Here is a 16,691-nt window from a genome sequence, read left to right on the forward strand (position 1 = left end):
TACATATATATCACCCCTCAAATTCTCACCTTACTACTTCCTTTATTCCAAGCTCATAATCGTACTTTTTACGACGTGCTATTCTCCAGCGTTTTCTTAGCCTTTGAATACAACCCACACCTTCAAGACGGCAGTACCCCATCGGAGCGACACCTTCCCAAGACACAGTATCAACGTGCCTTCCCAAGACGCACTGTCAACGTGCCTTCCCAAACAACCTGTCTGCCAACAAGTATTTCTGCTTGGGTGCTTCCCTTCTGCTTTCTTTCCACGTACTACTCCCACTCTACTCATACTCCCCGCTTAATCACTGTTCTCACTTCACTCCTCCGACGCAATACAGACTTCACAAGATGCCTCGAAGAAAAGGTTCTAAGAAATCCAAAGGTTCTTCGTCAACTGACTTCCCAATTTTCTCAGATGAACGAGCAACAGCCATAGTGTCATCGAAGATTGATATTGGATCCGACTCGCAGATGTTGACTGCCACGAAACGCTCGATATCCGAGTGCCTCGAAGACGACGAGCTCCTTGTTGAAGCTGTGAAAGACGACCTTGTTACTGGCAACAACGCAGGTATTGAGTTGGCCCGCGAAAACGCGAGATTACCCATGCTTGAGTCCAAGATCGAGCAGCAGTGTGCCAAAATGGAAGAGCAAGAAAAACTCAACATACAGCTAAAGAAGCAGATTTCGGACATTCATGACGCACTTGATCGACTAGGCCAGAGAACGAGTGTTGAGTCTAACCTTGGATTCGCTAAGATACGCTCAAGATTTCTTTCCACCTATCGCAGAGACCACATGGGTGACCGCACCGCCGACAATCAAAAGGTTATTAGCCAAGGACACGCGAAAGCGCACGGCGGCCATTTCAAGGCAGATGGGTTCTTGTACAGTGAAGAAGGCCGGTACATTGACGAAGATGGCACAGTGCATCCGCCGCGATATGACACCAACACATTCCGATGTCTCTATGGTGTTGAGCCGAGCATAGCGGAGATCATCAGTAAGTCTTGATGAACAAGTCCACCCTATCTCAATTGCAATTTCTGCATCCCTCATTTAAGTCATGTACTAACCTTAACTACGTTAAGACTACACTCCAACTATTCAAGTCTTGGAAAAACATGCTACCATCGAAGCCTCCGACCGCCTTGAAGCAACTGACGCATTGAAAGCACGGTTTGACACGTTTCTACGTACCCTGAAAGAAGCCGGGTACCCCGAAAACTACCTCAACATGATGGCTCCCGAATACCATCAGTTCAAGGAAGTCAGATCAGCGTACAGAGAATTCTGGGCGGCGACCTAAAGCGCACCCGGTACTCTGTTGGACGATTTTGCTTTTTGCACGATTCTTCTCCTAAATACCATAGCAATGGCCTCAGCAGGCATGTCACTCTATTATGAGTTTTTCATTTCTTTTGAGCTGTGCTAGGTAAGTTGTTCAGTGGGGAAATAGTGAAGTTCAAGTGGAACATACTAAGAAGCTTATAGTTACATACGCCAATTACAGATTCATATCACGCTTTAGCCTCAATCGCTGTCGCCTCCAATCCCGTAGAAGCATCCTGATCTTTGCTTTCTCCATTTGCGGCCACCACTGTAGCAGGCGCAGGTCCCTCTGCCCACATGCTCGCTACGGTTTCCACGGCTCGTTCGACGACGACGCGCACCCGATCCCTTAGCGCAGGGTTGACGCACTCCACTTCCAAATCTTCCAGCCATATCCGGGCGATGTGCTTGTCGACCTTGATTTCGAGTCCGGGGAATGGAATGCCTAGTGCGTGGAGACGAGAGATCTCGGCTGCTTCTAGCTCTGTTAGGTCATCTTCTTCTTCTTCCTTCACGGGGGTAGACTTTTCGTCGGAGTCAACTTTGTCGGTGGTGCCATTGGTGATACTATTGGGGGGTAGGCGTGGGCGCTCGATGGCTGTGATCTCTGAGCCGAATTGTGCTTGGAGCATCATGAGGAGACGTCGGAAACGCTCTTCTGGTCCGACGTTGGAGTGGGGATTGGGAATTTGGTGGGCGTGGTCATCGTCGTGTTGGTGGTGGTGGTGATGGTGATGCTTGTGCTTTGCGGATTCTTTATGATTTGTAGTTAGTAGGATGGTTTTTCATAGGTATTGAAATGGGTTATTGCCACTTACGTTTCACCGACGCAGGGCTGCTCTCAACAGTCAGGAGAACCGCCATGACTGCATCAGCAACTCCATCATTCATCATGTTCCCTTCCCATTCAAGTTCGACTTCGCGAGTACGAGGATAGTATCGGATGAGCACGCAGCCCATGACCAGGTAGGTTTGCGTATCTCCCATGGGGATTTCTTCATCGGCGGCTTCCTCCTTGAGTTTGTCTCCATTGGCTTTGTCGGATTCATCTTCCTGTCCCTTCTTGACAATTTCCTGCTGTGGTTTGCCGACTTCTTCAATGGCTCCAAAGGTACCTTCAAGAGCCCATTTGATTAGGTCCATGCTTGCAGAGCTTAACGTAATATGCTGCTTGCATGTAATAGCGGTGGTGGTCAAACCAGCATACTCGCGGAGATCGTCGGGTGCCATTAGCGATAGGTTGAAGCCATTTTGGACAAGGACGCCGGACATGAGCTGGCCATCGTCTTGCTCCGAAGGAGGCGCGATCTGAGCCAATTTACCCACTACCTTTGCGATCTTGTCCTTCTTGAAAGGGATGCGAACTTCTTCGCAATTGCCCGGCGTGTAGACCTTGACTTTGACGGTCTTTTCAGCGTTGAGACTGAGCAGCTTCGACTTGAGTCGCATCATTTGGTGCTTTTCACCGTGGACAAGGATCTAAGGAGAATGAGTGATCCAAACTTATTGTGACGAGAGGTAAACGGGGCTACATACCACAACAGGTGCAGAGACTTCCTCAATGAAATTTCTGTTCTCAACTCCATCTACATGGGCTGCGAAACTGACCTCATCCACTGTACATCTTCTGGGAATCATAACCTTCTGCTCTTCTTCATTTCCGGCAGCCATGCCTCGCCTCACCAATCCCGTCGTTGCTCTTGACATGACCGCAGGGATTTGCTCCGGTTCGTTCAAGATCTGCTTGGCCATCGTGCCCTCAACACTGTAGCCTGTCATGACCACACCATTGCGTTCGTTCGGGGCCCACCGCTCCAGAAGCTCCCTACTGGTTCCTGTCTGGAGCATACCTGGTGAAGCCAACATAACACACCCCCCTACATCATCGAAACGTTCCAGACTGCGCAAACTTCTGACGAATCTGAAGTCCCAGGGCCCTGCACTGACACTCTTGTCACCACTAGCTTCCGCTTCCGCCATACGCTGACGGAAGAGTCGCTTGATGTTATCGTTCATTGCACCTATATATGTTTGATACACAACCATACATCTGCGAGCCGTATTTCCGATATAGTAGATAGGTATCTTCTGAAGTTCGGGATGTGTCTCCCAATATTCATCCAGAATGAGCAACAACTCCTGGGCGCGACCCAGGGCAAACACCGGCATTAAGACCCTGCCTCCGCGATTCAGGACTCCGGTAATGGCTTTCATAAGGGCGGCTTCACGTTCCAGGCGGGGGGGATTGGACGAAATACCGAACGTCGACTCCGTGATAAGCACGTCGATTTTCACACCTTTGGGAACTTCGGCTGGAATCAGATGTCTGTCTTCTTCACGAGAGTAGTCACCGGTGAAGAGGATGTTGAGGCCGGCGATCGAAATCAGGAACATGGCCGCACCAAGGACGTGGCCAGCAGGGAAGGGAGTAATGCGAATGCTATTGATGGTGTGCGTTGTGTTGAAGTCGATCGTCTCGATTAACGGAAGCGTAGACAAATGGTCCTGCTCGGTATACAAAGTGGTGCGTTGATCCGAAGACGAGGCCGTGCTGCTCACACGCACATTATCCTGGATCAACCATTTGTAGATGGCTTTGGTGGCGTGCGTCATGAATACACGGCCCTTGAAATTGGTCTTGCTGAGCACATAGGGGAGCGCGGAGGAATGATCAACATGGAAACTATGAGTTAAGTAGAGTATCTATCAGCCGACTGTCCGATTGAGATGGTCGAGCAAGAGTGAAATTGCAATGTAGCAGAGACTGCGTTAAAAGGCACGGATACAGAGATACAACGCAAAGACCAAGATGAATAACTAGCATATATTGTATTGTGTCTCTCAGTACATGAGCAAATGCAATTGCTATGATGGCGGAGAGGAACTCTACCACCATGCTGGGAAACCAAGGAGAGATGTGGTGTGGGATGCTATCCACGGCCATGAACAATCCCCGCATGCTCGGGGGCGACGGTGTAGGAAGGGTGACTAGGGGAACGCAAAAGAGAGACTGTCCCACATACTGGCTGATCAAAAGAATATCTACCGTGCTGAGGTCAAATTCGTCAAAGAAGGGCAGGGCTGAGAAGCCTTCTTTCGCAGGATGCATACCAGCGTCAAGCTAATAAAACCAGTCAGTAAACAGTAGTTACAGCATTGGGTTGCGAATGACACACCATCACTGTTTTGCCCTTATACTGGATTATGTGACATGATCGCCCGACTTCATTTCCACCTCCTAGACAATAGAAAGCCAATTCATCCGTTGGATCGGCCGGCTCGTCATCCACCGCGGCATTCAAGGCCGATGCCTTTCGCTTTGTGGCCATGATTGGGAGTTTCGGATAAGCTACAGGTAGCGATGCGGAACCGATGGGAGTATGCAGCAGGCCAGTACAGATGCGACGGGGTCAATAGTAGGTGGTGTTCCTGGAGGTGCCGATATTCCTAAACTAGCTGCGTCTGCTCCGTAGGATGTCAGTTGACGCGGGATTGACTGCCCATGACATGTACTGCACAGAACCTGATCTAAATCTGCAGGAGTTTAAACAGTCAGTGCAGTATCTGCCACAGTAGTATCTTGAGCAACAGGCAAAGTGTGTTATATCTTCTGCATTTCCTGCAACTGGGCGCATTAAAGACACGGAAAGTCGCGAAACCAAGAAGCGCAAGGTCCAACATGGCGCGGACTTACCTAAGCCAGCCACGTGATGCTCCCGGACGGATCGCCGCAACAGCAAACCTCGTCGGTGCGAAGCTCCCCTTCGCCGTTCGCGAGAGTAACACCGATAAACCCCGTCGACCTTCTTCCCTCCCTCCGGTGCTCACTTCTTCACCAAGACTCCCTGTTCGATCTCTCTACGCCATTTAGATTTTGCTTGCGATGACCTGAGATGGTCTCACTTGGTGGCGGAGGCGGTTAAAGTAGTCCGCCCGGTTTTCCTACATACATACAACGCGAAACACCTTCCCTTCTGGCGTCCAGCGCAACCGTGACTCGGTCTTGCCTTTAATTCTTCGAGTTGGAATTTTCATCGAAGCCACAACATCCATTCACCATGGCGCAGCCCCAGCAACAACACTTGACGCAGTCATTCTCCCCGCCGGGTTCCTCACCTTCACCTGGTGCCCCGTCGCCTGTAAACGGTGGTGTCCCTGCACCTCTCAAGCGCCAACATCTTTCACCTCTCCCTCAGTCCCAGTCTCCTTACGCCTCACCCAGCTTTGGGACGTTACAACTACCGCAACACCAGCCGGCTCCCATGACTACACCGACCATGAATATGAACGGCGTCCCCCAGACTCCCGCTCCTCCGCCTCCACCTCCAGGCGCGATGGGACCACCTTCTCGACCGGCAGACAAGGCTACCGATGCTGCTGAGCTCACAGATGTGCTAGCATCATCAGGAATTGATGTGCGGGAAGAGGAGGCGTACCTGACAAGCAGTTACTCTGGTCCTCCGGTGCAGGCTCAACAACCACCTCGCCCTCCACAGCCACAGATTCCGCAGCAACAACCTCAACAACCGGTGCCACCTGCTGTGAATACTTCATTCACATCACAAGCGTCTACGACTGGGAGCGTTCCTACGACTCCTAGTTTTGAACAACCCTCCCCATATAAGCCGGCGACGACGCAGGATTCCTTCTACAGGGAGCCGTCGACGCAGCCTCCTCCGCCCTTCAAGGATCCTAACGAGCCGACCCGCGAAGACACTGAGGCAGCTCGGCGCGCACAGTATACTTTACAAGACTCTTTCTTGTGGACTAAGGTTCTGGAGCAGAGGCTGCAGAAACGTGGATTCGAACTCGGAGTCCGTATACCGGCAGAAGGACTGTATCATCCCGTACCCGGTCGCCAACAGCCTATTGAAGTCACTGGACCAGATGGATCATCGATCATACGTTCCGGGCAGACAATCTTGAACCAGACCGGTGCACCTCTATTGGACATTCTCAGCTTAATGTCTATCGCATGTGAGGAGCGGTTGCGAACGGTGGTCGATTATTCTTCAACACTGGCTCGCAGTCGACGTGCACACTCGCATGGGGTTGTCCCCACTGATTGGAAGGACGTTGCTACATCGGCTAATGCTGTCAATGGGAGTGTGGAAAATCCTAGCACACCACTCAAGCGTATGTTTACCCTGAGGCTTCAAGGAGTGTTCCAGGCTAATCGATTGGCATATAGGCCCACATTCAGCAATCGAATCGCAGGGTACCAAACCACTGTCGGAGAAGTATCGCCTGCTTATGGATAAGGACAATTCCAGCGAAGAGGCCCGTGCTGCGAAACGTACCAAGCGCAGCGCAAATGCCATCCTTGGAGAAGGGGGAGCGAGCCGATCAGAATCTGTGGATATCCCTGGCTCCGGCGCCTCCACACCGATTGGAGAGAGAGCCCCTAGCATCGATAAGAAGGGAATGTCGAAGAAGGAAGCCAAAAAGCTCATGGATGCCAAGGCCAGCGAGGCTCAGCAACATCAGCAGTCAGTAGAGACCGCGCGCTTGGCTACTAACAGCATGCTATCTGGTCGCATGTTTGGAAGCAAGAAAACGTACTCGTGGTTAAATCGTGGTGCAGCAGCTGGCAGTGGATTTTCCACGCCCTCCCGGGTCAACACCGCCACGCCGCCTGCAAGCGCGGACAAACCCGGACGTTCCGGTGAGCCAGCCGCCGTTCCTGCAAAACGTCTGGGAACATGGCGAGAAGACAAAGATAAAGGTGCCGGCATCCAGGTCCGGGATGTTCTATTCATGCTGGAGCTGGATGGCAGAGGCCCCCGACACGTACAAAAGGCCTATTCGAAAGATGTGAAGGAGGATCGAGCGGACTAAGATTACCTAGCATGTGTCGCTTCAGCGGTTTGTAATTCCGTTTTGGGTTCCGTGCTGTGACTGCGCAGGATCGTGGTTACTTGGCAAGGTTGCATACTCCGCAGTGCTCGCAGTTGGTGTTCTTATCATTCATTGTATGTGCATTGGCCCATTCTTTTCGCATCCGATTGTGAGGCTCCGGACTATTGTCTGAGTAATACTCAAGCCCCCGATTCTCTTCCGTTCTTCCAAGCTTACTACCCCTGTTTAATTGTCCCGGGTCTCTGCCCGATATTTCATGTGGATGTATTACTTTTTCTTATGCCCGTGTGTTACGGAGGGGAATCAGGGTATTGCTATTGCAATCCGCTTGCTCTATCTCCTAACTGACGGCAGTGAGCAGCAAACGCCAGTCTATGGGGATTGTGGATATTGTCGGAGAGTTCAGTGACGTGTTGTCTGGAAGACGACAATTTGACGCCCCGATGATATTTGGCTTTGCCAGTGTGCCACGGAGAGAAGAGAGCAAAACAAAAGAAATGAAAGAAACGACATGGGTAGACTCCGTCTCTCCGTGTATCAACTCGGTCACTGCATTTCATACGTTTGAAATGATATGACATATTTGCCTAGCAGACTGACCATCTTCTATCCCTTCGTTCCCTACTATTTCCCGCGTAGTTGTAGTTTGTTTCGTACCTGAGCCCATTTGTACTGCATGCCAAGCCCGAGGTTTCCCAGAGCAGTTTAGGGTTGACGCTTAGATCGTTCGGGGCATCGGGTGGGACCAAACACGCAAGTCTCTTTCAGCCGGAACAACTGAATCTGACTTCATCGTTTGCCCGGGGAGAGTTACCAATCAGCATGTCCACCAGACTTTCAGCCATCGTTCCAGTCACTCTCGATTCATCGCCCTCTCATCCCTACGATCGATCCCTTTTTGCTGCAGACGAGAGCAGCAAAGCGGGGTTCCCCAAGAGCATGATCAACTCAGCGGGGGAGGGTACCACCCCCAACTTCAAAAACAAGAGGATCAACTTCGGGGGAATGATGTCAGAGATCAGGGACTAAAGAATTGGGACGAAGGGAGCACAAGGCCGAAAAGCGGAGATTCGCCGCCCCCAAATCCAATCAAACGCCTCCGCGGCGTCATCATCCAGAGCATCGTTCTTTCGGGTTATTATTAAACCTTCTCCCAGGGCAAATTGGCGGTACGAGGCATCTCTTCTCACTACTGCAAACGAGTTCTCTTAGTTTTACTTCCCCCCAGGTGGAAAAACGCATGTCATGCAGCAGCCCTCTCCGGTCGTCTGAAGGTGCCCGAAACGCAACAGCAGCCACGACGACATATTGCCACCAGACCATCACCACTAACTACTACTAAGTAGACTAGCACTGCACGGCGACGACCGCAGACGAGTAGAGCGCTGACAAGAAAGGCCGGTTGAACACATCTACAATGCCACCCATACCTTATCATCATCATCATCATCCCTCTTTCTTACCTGACCATTTGGGTCTCGCAGGGTAATTGGTAACGTGTTTCATATCTGACATTTCGGTTCGCGGAAGAAAGGACCTCAACCGGTGGATGTCATCCAGAGCTTGGAAGCCTAGACTCGCCTCAAACTCCGGCGCTATGTTTTGCCTCCGGGGCTGGTTGGGTTAGATGAGCCTTGCGATCTGCGCCTACAAAAACCGTGCCAGATCGTTGTTTGGGATTGGAATTACTATTATTGATAATCGCGATTGCCCTTCCATGGGCTATTGCCGCATAGAGAAAAGGGGGAATCGCCAAAGGGCAAGCAAGACACCCGACATCGAAGACGGTGTCCAGCCGAAGAATAGGCTTCCTCGGAGGATTGATTGATCCAGAAGGCCCAATGACACCGACTGGAATGGAGGATGAAGAGGGCGAGTTGTATGTGTGTGTGTGTGTGTCTGTGTCGTAACCGAACAAACCTTCTGTGGTGGTGCTCGTGCGGCGAGGCGCCATCATCCACCATGACCCTTGAGACCGCCGTAATGGTGGAGAGGAGGTTCTGTTCGGTCTGTATTCTTTTTGGTCAGTAAAATGCGGGCTGAAGGAATAAGTTCTGCACGCTGCCATTTCGATCTCCCCCTCATAGGAGAAGACTTGTAGTTGTTATTGTCCGTCTTCTTTGTAGTGCTTGATGCTGTAGGCCGAATTGTTTAAATCCAGGCAAGAATTGACGAGGATAAACTGATCCTTACCAACTACTTACTTCTTGGGAAGGTTCCCATTTTCACTTGCTCTCTGGGCGCTGGAATTTCCCGTTCCAGCGCAACTCAGTTCTTTCTGGAGGCCGTCTATCTGTCACCAGATCTCATCGCCTCTCCCATTTTCAAATTCCAGTCTTCGCGGAGCACCACCACTACTTCTTGCTTTTCTCCCCCTTTCATCAATGCTGACCATTCTTTGATAAACCCACCACCCCAAGCTGATGCTCTCTTCGACACTTCAATGATTTCTCCTTTGGCTCAGCCGGTGACCCAATGAGTCTTCCTTCGTGAGCTCATCCGTACCGTACGAAGCGTTTCTCGGACGCTCTGCTGGTTCCCCCGACCGACCGCCTCGCCATCCATCCATCCCTCCAGCCAAGTGATCCCCACGCCTCTCGACTCGCTCTTCCTTTCCTTTGCCCGATAATAATCTCCTTGACTCTTCTTTTTCTTTTATTTCTCTCTCTTGCAATCCTTTTTATCTTTTGTGATTCTTTTTCTATACCCCCCATCAATTTTCACTCCACTTTTTTGCTGGAATTACAACACGAGAATCCCCGGGTGTCCGACGCAGAGATTAGGATTACTACGACGAACGACTGCCGCTTGTTACTACGACAATTCGGACGGCCGACGACCATCCGGCGACTGTGAATCTCCTCCCCTCCACCACCACCCTCTCTCTCCTTTCCTCTTTCTTCTCTTCCTCCTCTTCACGTCCTTATCTCCTTTCTCTTTTTCCTCCTTTCTCTTCCTTCCCCCTCTCTCCTTCTCATCTAGCCGGAATCCGCCGTGAGGACATCCGGCTAGTATACACTTTTTCTTTGCATCATGTCCACCCCTTCCACGGCTACCGCGACGCATCCGCATCAGCAACACTACGGATACCCCCATCATCAACCCTACCAACCGAACGCTTCCTATCCCACCACCTCCGCTGCAGCCACTTCTCGCCTCGTCCCCTCTTCATATCCCTATCCCGTTTCCGCCCCGACGCCTACTACCCTTCCTTTCGTGCAATCTCCGAAGCTTATGCCAACCGCACCCACCCCAACGACTACCACAACCACCAACACAACCACTGCCACCACAACAATGCCTCCAGCCCACAACGCTGTGAGCGCTGGCACAACAGCGCAGGGCACCCGGAGGAGGAAGCCTAACTGGGGCGAGTTCTATAAAAATGGGATTCCGAAGGAGGTGATTGTCATCGATGACACGCCCCCTCCGGAACAGTCCAAGGCCTCCTCGCGCAGTCTCGCGACAGCGTCCACCGTCACGGCAGCCAACGGCAACGCTCCTCAGCCGGCCGGGAAAAAACGGCGCACTGGCATCGAGTCGGCCTACGACGTCACGTATTATGATCGGCCGTCGTACTCAATCAATCCACAACACTATGGCGAGGAGTCATCGGCTGCCTCCCTGTCGACTGATCGGACAACCTCTCTGCACACCACGGCTCCTACATCTCTGTCCCAGGGAAGTTCGGGGGCCAGTAATGGGATCATTTACGAAGATGCCAATGTTGGCCAGAAACGCAAGCGCGTAACCACCCGCAAGTCCGCTCGCGATGAGCAGAAACGGCGGGAGTTGGAGAACGCAGGGGATGCGTTCTTGAGTTATGTGCCGCCGCCGAAGCCGCCCATCAAGGCAAAGGATGTTCCGGTACCTGTGGTCCGCGATGTACGTTATATAAGTTAATCCCCCATCATCCTCCTTCTTTCCTTCTTTGCTAACCAACTGTAGTATGCGAATCGAGGCGAGAAGTATGATGACGACGATGGCCATTATATTGTCAATCCTAATACTCCCTTGACGGAGCGATGTATGTGTTGCCTTGCTGTTCATCCAGATGCGATCGATGCTAACTTCTCGCAGACTCGATCATCAAACTCTTGGGGCAAGGTACCTTCGGAAAGGTGGTTGAAGCGTTTGACAAGCAGCGTAAGACCCGCTGTGCCGTCAAGATCATCCGCTCCATCCAAAAGTACCGGGATGCTTCACGGATTGAACTTCGGGTGCTGTCCACACTGGCCTCCAATGACAAGCAGAACCGCAACAAGTGCATCCACCTACGAGACTGTTTTGATTATCGCAATCACATCTGTATCGTGACGGATCTGCTGGGGCAAAGTGTCTTCGATTTTCTGAAGGGAAACGGCTTTGTGCCGTTCCCCAGCAGCCAGATTCAAAACTTCGCCCGACAGCTGTTCACCAGTGTAGCTTGTGAGTACTTTTGGCAATGTGCCTAATACTAGGGATATCCAGCTGACATTCTCAGTCCTTCATGACCTCAATCTCATTCACACCGACCTTAAACCTGAAAACATCCTCCTCGTCAGCAACGCTTACCAAACGTTCACCTATAATCGCACCATCCCATCCTCTTCGCATGCCATCTCCCGGAGTGCACGTCAAAGGCGTGTGCTGTTGGACAGTGAGATCCGCCTCATTGACTTTGGGTCAGCCACCTTTGATGATGAGTATCACTCGTCTGTGGTGTCCACTAGACACTATCGGGCCCCGGAGATCATCCTAAATCTGGGCTGGAGCTTCCCTTGCGACATTTGGAGTATCGGTTGCATCCTCGTGGAGTTCTTCACTGGGGATGCCCTTTTCCAGACGCATGACAACCTGGAGCACCTTGCCATGATGGAAGCTGTTATCGGCGACCGCATCGACACTAGACTAGTGAGGCAGGTGATGCAAGGCGGTCGCAGCGCAGGCCAAAACCAGGCCGCCAAGTAAGTTACATCGTGGTTACACCCGCCGAACTATGCTGACAGTCCCAGGTATTTCAACAGGAACAAGCTTGAATACCCGAACGACCAGACCACACGTGCCTCACGAAAGTATGTGAGGGCAATGAAGCAGCTTCCGGTACGAGCCCCTTTCCACTCACGGCCTGGACCTGGATCAGGATTGCTAACCAGCCGCAGGATTTCATCCCGACCAACACCAAGTTCCATAAACTATTCCTCGATCTCCTTCAGCGGATATTCGTGTATGACCCGAAGAACCGCATCACGGCCAAGGAAGCGTTGAAGCACCAGTGGTTCAAGGAGTCCTTGGTGGATGACGGCACCGAAGCCCTACGGATTGGGGAGCAGCTGCAACGCACCACTCAGCGGCGTTGATTTGGACAGCCTTCCGCTGGACACTTGTATCGGGTGTGATCTAGCTTCGCGCTAATATTCCGACGCTGCGGAGCCCTTCTAAACCAAGAGGCTGGTACGTCGAGGTAAACCCTTCGACAGCCACCAGGCGTTAGCATGTATGGGTACAGCCACATTTGCGATAGAGGGATGTTATTTTTCTGTTTGGATACTACTTCTCAGGGATGGCCTGGCGATAGTGCTAGCCGATTGACGATAACTGGGTAATGGAACTGACGGAGGGTACATGGATGGGATATCCCGGAGTTGATGCCCGCAGTCGGGCAAGGTGTATGGGGTTTTGCATGCTTCATTGTGAACACAAGAAACCGTTGGTCGGGGCCTGGCTACACCAGTCCCCGATGAGGACAAAAAAGCAGTACGACATATATTGATCATCGGAGGGACATACCATTTTATATTTATGTGTTTTTTATACAGTCCGGGCGGACTGGACTTGGGGCTTTGTGGGCTTATGGGATTTGTGTTGTGCTTCATCGTTTTTTTTATATCGTCATTTTTCTTCTCGCAGCATCGTTCGATGTGATTTCTCATACTCGGAACTTATTGACGTCTACGGGCGCTGGTGACATGACGATTTATCTCCTGCATAGCTTCGACTATGATTCTTGACCTTTTGACTTGTTCTTCGACGCGGTAGAGCAGTACCCTCTGGTCTGTCTGTCTGTTCCCTTCGGATGGACCGAGGCGATGATGATGCATAGACGTGTGCATTGTGAACTACCACTCCTACCGATGTATATATATTATACCACTTGATACTACCTTACCTACTTACTTTTATGAGCTCGTTACGACTGATCAACGGACCCGGAGTTCTCTGGCGCTACCATCTACCATCTCATATACCAATACCAATGCCACCTTGATATGATGGACACTTCGAAGATCTTCAAAACAGCATTATGTTCACAGCCATCCCTACTGCTCATCATACCAGTACACGCAACAATAGAATAAGACAGGTACGAAAATCCTAATTCCCTCCCAATAACAGAATGGCTACTACAATACTAACCCATCCCTTCCCCACTACTATTACTACTACTATATTTCTCCTTAAAGCATCTCATCAGCTCTATTTACACAATCATACTCCAACATCACAACATCTCACTTCAGATTATCATCCATCCCCACCACTCGCCGAGTTACCACCAACAAAAACTCTCTACAAGATACTCACCCTTGTGCATGCATGCACCCAACTGGTCCACTTAAACAACTGACCATCAAAATATTCGCCTTCTTCTCCAATATCAAACCCGAATCAAACACCCCGACTAGACTTCCCAATGACCCTTCGCCTCCGTGATCCCATTATACGAATCGCCTAAAAAAAAAAAAAAAAAAAAAAATAGATGGAGCAAGGTGGCTGGGGGGTGTGTGTTATCGATTATCTTCATTGTACTTCAGTTGTCTATCCAAATTCTCTCTCTCTCTCTCTCTCTCTCTCTCTCTCTCTCTCTCTCTCTAATGGTCTCATGCAATGTTGAATGACGAGAATCGGCTATGACGATATATATGATTGAATCTGAGTTTGGGAATTGGTAGGAAGTCCTATCCGAAAATGATACATACAATCAGCTCTGGATTTTTCATAGTAGTTTAGTGCTACCACTGACCCAGTGGTGTATTTACGAAGGCTTAATGTCGATCAAGGGACGCCCGGGAAGGGTGTGATTATTGCGCATGAGAATGTATAGGCGTCTTTGGAAGACATGATCATGACTAGTACAGCTTTTTGGTCAAGGTGGAGGAGGGTTCAACCTACACATGCTATATATAAATATAAGAGATTCTACTACTTCCATCAGTGCACATGGTAGTATATGGAATTAGGGTCTTATGCTTTTCCTTATAAGATAAGTAAAAACTGGTTTGTTATATGATATCCTATAGCTAGACATTACTCTCAAAACTTGATTATATATAGATTAGCTGTAATGATGAGTGTTATTACAACTTAAAACTATTGTACAACTATTCTGTAATGGTATAGAACAGTGTGTTCGGAATATATATATGGCTTAAGTAGTTATTGGAACAATCCAGTACTACTTACTTTATAGTATATGATTATTCATATTTTTATAAGTATGATACTCTTCAGGTTCAGGCTATACTGGTAGTACTCCAGCACTACGTAACTTGTAGAGGTTATAGTAGTAGGTAATAGATACATCAAGTTTCAATTGGTAACCGTGGTAGTGATGATGATGTGCCAAGTAGTATATGTGTAGCAATCCATTTAAAATGCTTCGGCCCCAGACTCAAGACCCAACGCTCACCACAATAGTATATATATGCAACCACACGATCTATCCACAAACGGTCTAACGATCTAAAAAGCATTGCAAAGCACGATGACCCGAAGACAACAGCTATGAACAAACGCCCCCGCCCCCCCTACCTGCCAAACCAAGGTAAACTTTTTTTTATCTACATGCCCCGGTTAAACTCCACCTGACCATCCTTACCACCCTTCTCCCAGAACTCCGGCTCCAAAGTCGTCGCGCTGATAGCCTGTCTCTGGGGGAACGCACCCAGGGCCAACGGCAAGGCAAACAGGGACGTCGCCAGGACCAATCCCAAGTTCAGAGGCATAATCATTCTTGGACGAGCCTTCAACCAAGCAGTCTTCTCCAAGCGCACCAACACCAACGGCGGGACCACCATGATAGGGGTAGCATTCAGCACACGACTGATAGCCGTCTCGCCGACAGCAATAGTAGCCGCCTTCTTACTCTTGCCCAGACTCTGCACCGTCTCGCCGGACTCCTCGAGCTTCTTCTTCTCCACCTCCGACAGCACCGGGTACACATCAATACCCTGACGGATCTCCTCGCCGCGCATGAGGAACACGTTCAGAGCGCTGGCGCTAGACACGGCGGCGAACGGCACAAGACGACCCAGGATGAGCTTCGCATTGGGCGAGATGCCCTTGAGACGGGGCACGAGGGCGTTCAGACCTAGAGCGACGGAGCAAGAGGCTGACACGGCCATGAGGTAGGACTTGGCGATCTGGGGGACGGACAGCGGGGTGGACTTGTTGGCGTTCGCGTTGTTAATGGCGACGTTGAGCGATTGGTTGGCGATTTGCCAGAGAAGAGTTCCGGTGGTCTTGGTTTTATTGGTCAGTTTTGAAAATCCATGGTCGGGTTTAAGAGGCTGGAGCGTGTCGGTGTGTAACTTACCTGCAGTCCCGGCGTAAGCATACCAGCTGTCACGACCAGATTGGACATAACGTAGCAGGACATGCGGAAGGGAAGGAAGACCGGCTCGCCAGTGTCTGTTGGTGTGTATGAGTATATGCTGGGTGGTTTCTTCCTCACAATCGCTGGCTAAGGGGGGAGAACGCACCAGGGTGAAGGGTGGAATCAACCACCTTCTTCGCGCGCCACAGCTCCGGAGTCATATGCGGGAGATGGTTCTGCTTGTACGAGGAGACCAGCTGTTTAGCCTGCTCCAGGCCGGACGAAGACACGAACATCATCCTGGAGGAATTGGCGTCAGCGAAAGTTCACACACTCATTCACATCGAGCGCATTTCCCACTTACCGCGGGTCGGAGAGGTCAGCCGCATGCCGCACGCGGCCCCAGTAGGTTGTCAGATCATATTGAGACCGAGGGAGGTCCCGGCTGCCGGGGAGGGAGGCGGACATCTGCAAAGACGAACGAAGGAGGGTCGCGAAAACAGGATGGACAGAGACACTTCAGGGAAAGGAGGAGGAGGATCAGAGGAGTCATCGGCGCCACGGCGAAAATCATTGAGGCGGGACCACACACGTGCCTATCGCGGGCGGTGAGCCGATAAGCGTCAGGTCCACCAATCGGAGTGCGTCAATCTCCGATCTCGTCAGGAACATCTCACCGCCTTAAAAGCGGTACGGTATTTCCGTTACCGAACGCTACCTCGGAGTAGTGTACTGGTAGGAGCAGGTCTACTCAGGTCTATTTGCTGCTAATGTAGTACTTCATGGTAGTGGTTTCATTCGAGGTGGCGAACATATAAGAGTACAGGTATCACAAGTCTCTCGCCACACAATTAATAGAACAAATTAAAAACATCCAACATCCACAGGTGAGCAGTTACCGCTGGGATGTGATACATGAC

At 50.7% G+C, this 16,691-nt stretch overlaps 8 protein-coding genes across 8 annotated transcripts; 3 read left to right on the plus strand and 5 right to left on the minus strand.

Annotated features, from left to right (window-relative positions):
* Positions 1-353: 353 nt before the first annotated feature.
* On the plus strand, positions 354-1,314 carry BO85DRAFT_491023 (uncharacterized protein; the record flags this gene model as incomplete). Its single annotated transcript, XM_025663689.1, has 2 exons — positions 354-1,008; positions 1,097-1,314. 2 exons carry the CDS (start codon positions 354-356, stop codon positions 1,312-1,314), a joined length of 873 nt encoding a protein of 290 aa, XP_025512749.1.
* Positions 1,315-1,525: 211 nt separating this feature from the next.
* Positions 1,526-4,666, minus strand: ysh1 (cleavage polyadenylation factor subunit YSH1; the record flags this gene model as incomplete). The annotated part of the gene is made up of 5 exons (XM_025656313.1): positions 1,526-2,091; positions 2,156-2,816; positions 2,874-4,020; positions 4,223-4,458; positions 4,514-4,666. 5 exons carry the CDS (start codon positions 4,664-4,666, stop codon positions 1,526-1,528), a joined length of 2,763 nt encoding a protein of 920 aa, XP_025512750.1.
* Positions 4,667-5,302: 636 nt separating this feature from the next.
* On the plus strand, positions 5,303-7,343 carry BO85DRAFT_101909 (uncharacterized protein). The gene is made up of 2 exons (XM_025653778.1): positions 5,303-6,473; positions 6,529-7,343. The coding sequence occupies exons 1-2, from the start codon at positions 5,396-5,398 to the stop codon at positions 7,173-7,175; spliced, it is 1,725 nt and encodes a 574-aa protein (XP_025512751.1). The 5' UTR covers positions 5,303-5,395; the 3' UTR covers positions 7,176-7,343.
* Positions 7,344-8,266: 923 nt separating this feature from the next.
* On the minus strand, positions 8,267-8,649 carry BO85DRAFT_101921 (uncharacterized protein). Its single transcript, XM_025653781.1, has one exon. The coding sequence runs from the start codon at positions 8,517-8,519 to the stop codon at positions 8,307-8,309; it is 213 nt and encodes a 70-aa protein (XP_025512752.1). The 5' UTR covers positions 8,520-8,649; the 3' UTR covers positions 8,267-8,306.
* Positions 8,532-9,478, minus strand: BO85DRAFT_101932 (uncharacterized protein). Its single transcript, XM_025653782.1, has one exon. The coding sequence runs from the start codon at positions 9,262-9,264 to the stop codon at positions 8,779-8,781; it is 486 nt and encodes a 161-aa protein (XP_025512753.1). The 5' UTR covers positions 9,265-9,478; the 3' UTR covers positions 8,532-8,778.
* A 592-nt stretch (positions 9,479-10,070) lies between these two features.
* Positions 10,071-12,621, plus strand: BO85DRAFT_101914 (putative protein kinase (Lkh1)). Its single transcript, XM_025653779.1, has 6 exons — positions 10,071-11,081; positions 11,145-11,223; positions 11,277-11,624; positions 11,680-12,142; positions 12,191-12,278; positions 12,338-12,621. The coding sequence occupies exons 1-6, from the start codon at positions 10,230-10,232 to the stop codon at positions 12,533-12,535; spliced, it is 2,028 nt and encodes a 675-aa protein (XP_025512754.1). The 5' UTR covers positions 10,071-10,229; the 3' UTR covers positions 12,536-12,621.
* BO85DRAFT_101915 (uncharacterized protein) lies at positions 12,622-13,340 on the minus strand. Its single transcript, XM_025653780.1, has one exon. It carries the CDS (start codon positions 13,106-13,108, stop codon positions 12,707-12,709), a length of 402 nt encoding a protein of 133 aa, XP_025512755.1. The 5' UTR covers positions 13,109-13,340; the 3' UTR covers positions 12,622-12,706.
* A 1,396-nt stretch (positions 13,341-14,736) lies between these two features.
* Positions 14,737-16,292, minus strand: BO85DRAFT_522731 (sideroflexin family transporter). The gene is made up of 4 exons (XM_025665288.1): positions 16,136-16,292; positions 15,938-16,071; positions 15,772-15,866; positions 14,737-15,697 (listed from the first exon to the last, which is right to left on the minus strand). The coding sequence occupies exons 1-4, from the start codon at positions 16,237-16,239 to the stop codon at positions 15,017-15,019; spliced, it is 1,014 nt and encodes a 337-aa protein (XP_025512756.1). The 5' UTR covers positions 16,240-16,292; the 3' UTR covers positions 14,737-15,016.
* Between the last annotated feature and the right edge of the window lie 399 nt (positions 16,293-16,691).

This window comes from Aspergillus piperis, assembly GCF_003184755.1.
Source record: "Aspergillus piperis CBS 112811 unplaced genomic scaffold BO85scaffold_18, whole genome shotgun sequence".
Lineage (NCBI taxonomy): Eukaryota > Fungi > Ascomycota > Eurotiomycetes > Eurotiales > Aspergillaceae > Aspergillus > Aspergillus piperis.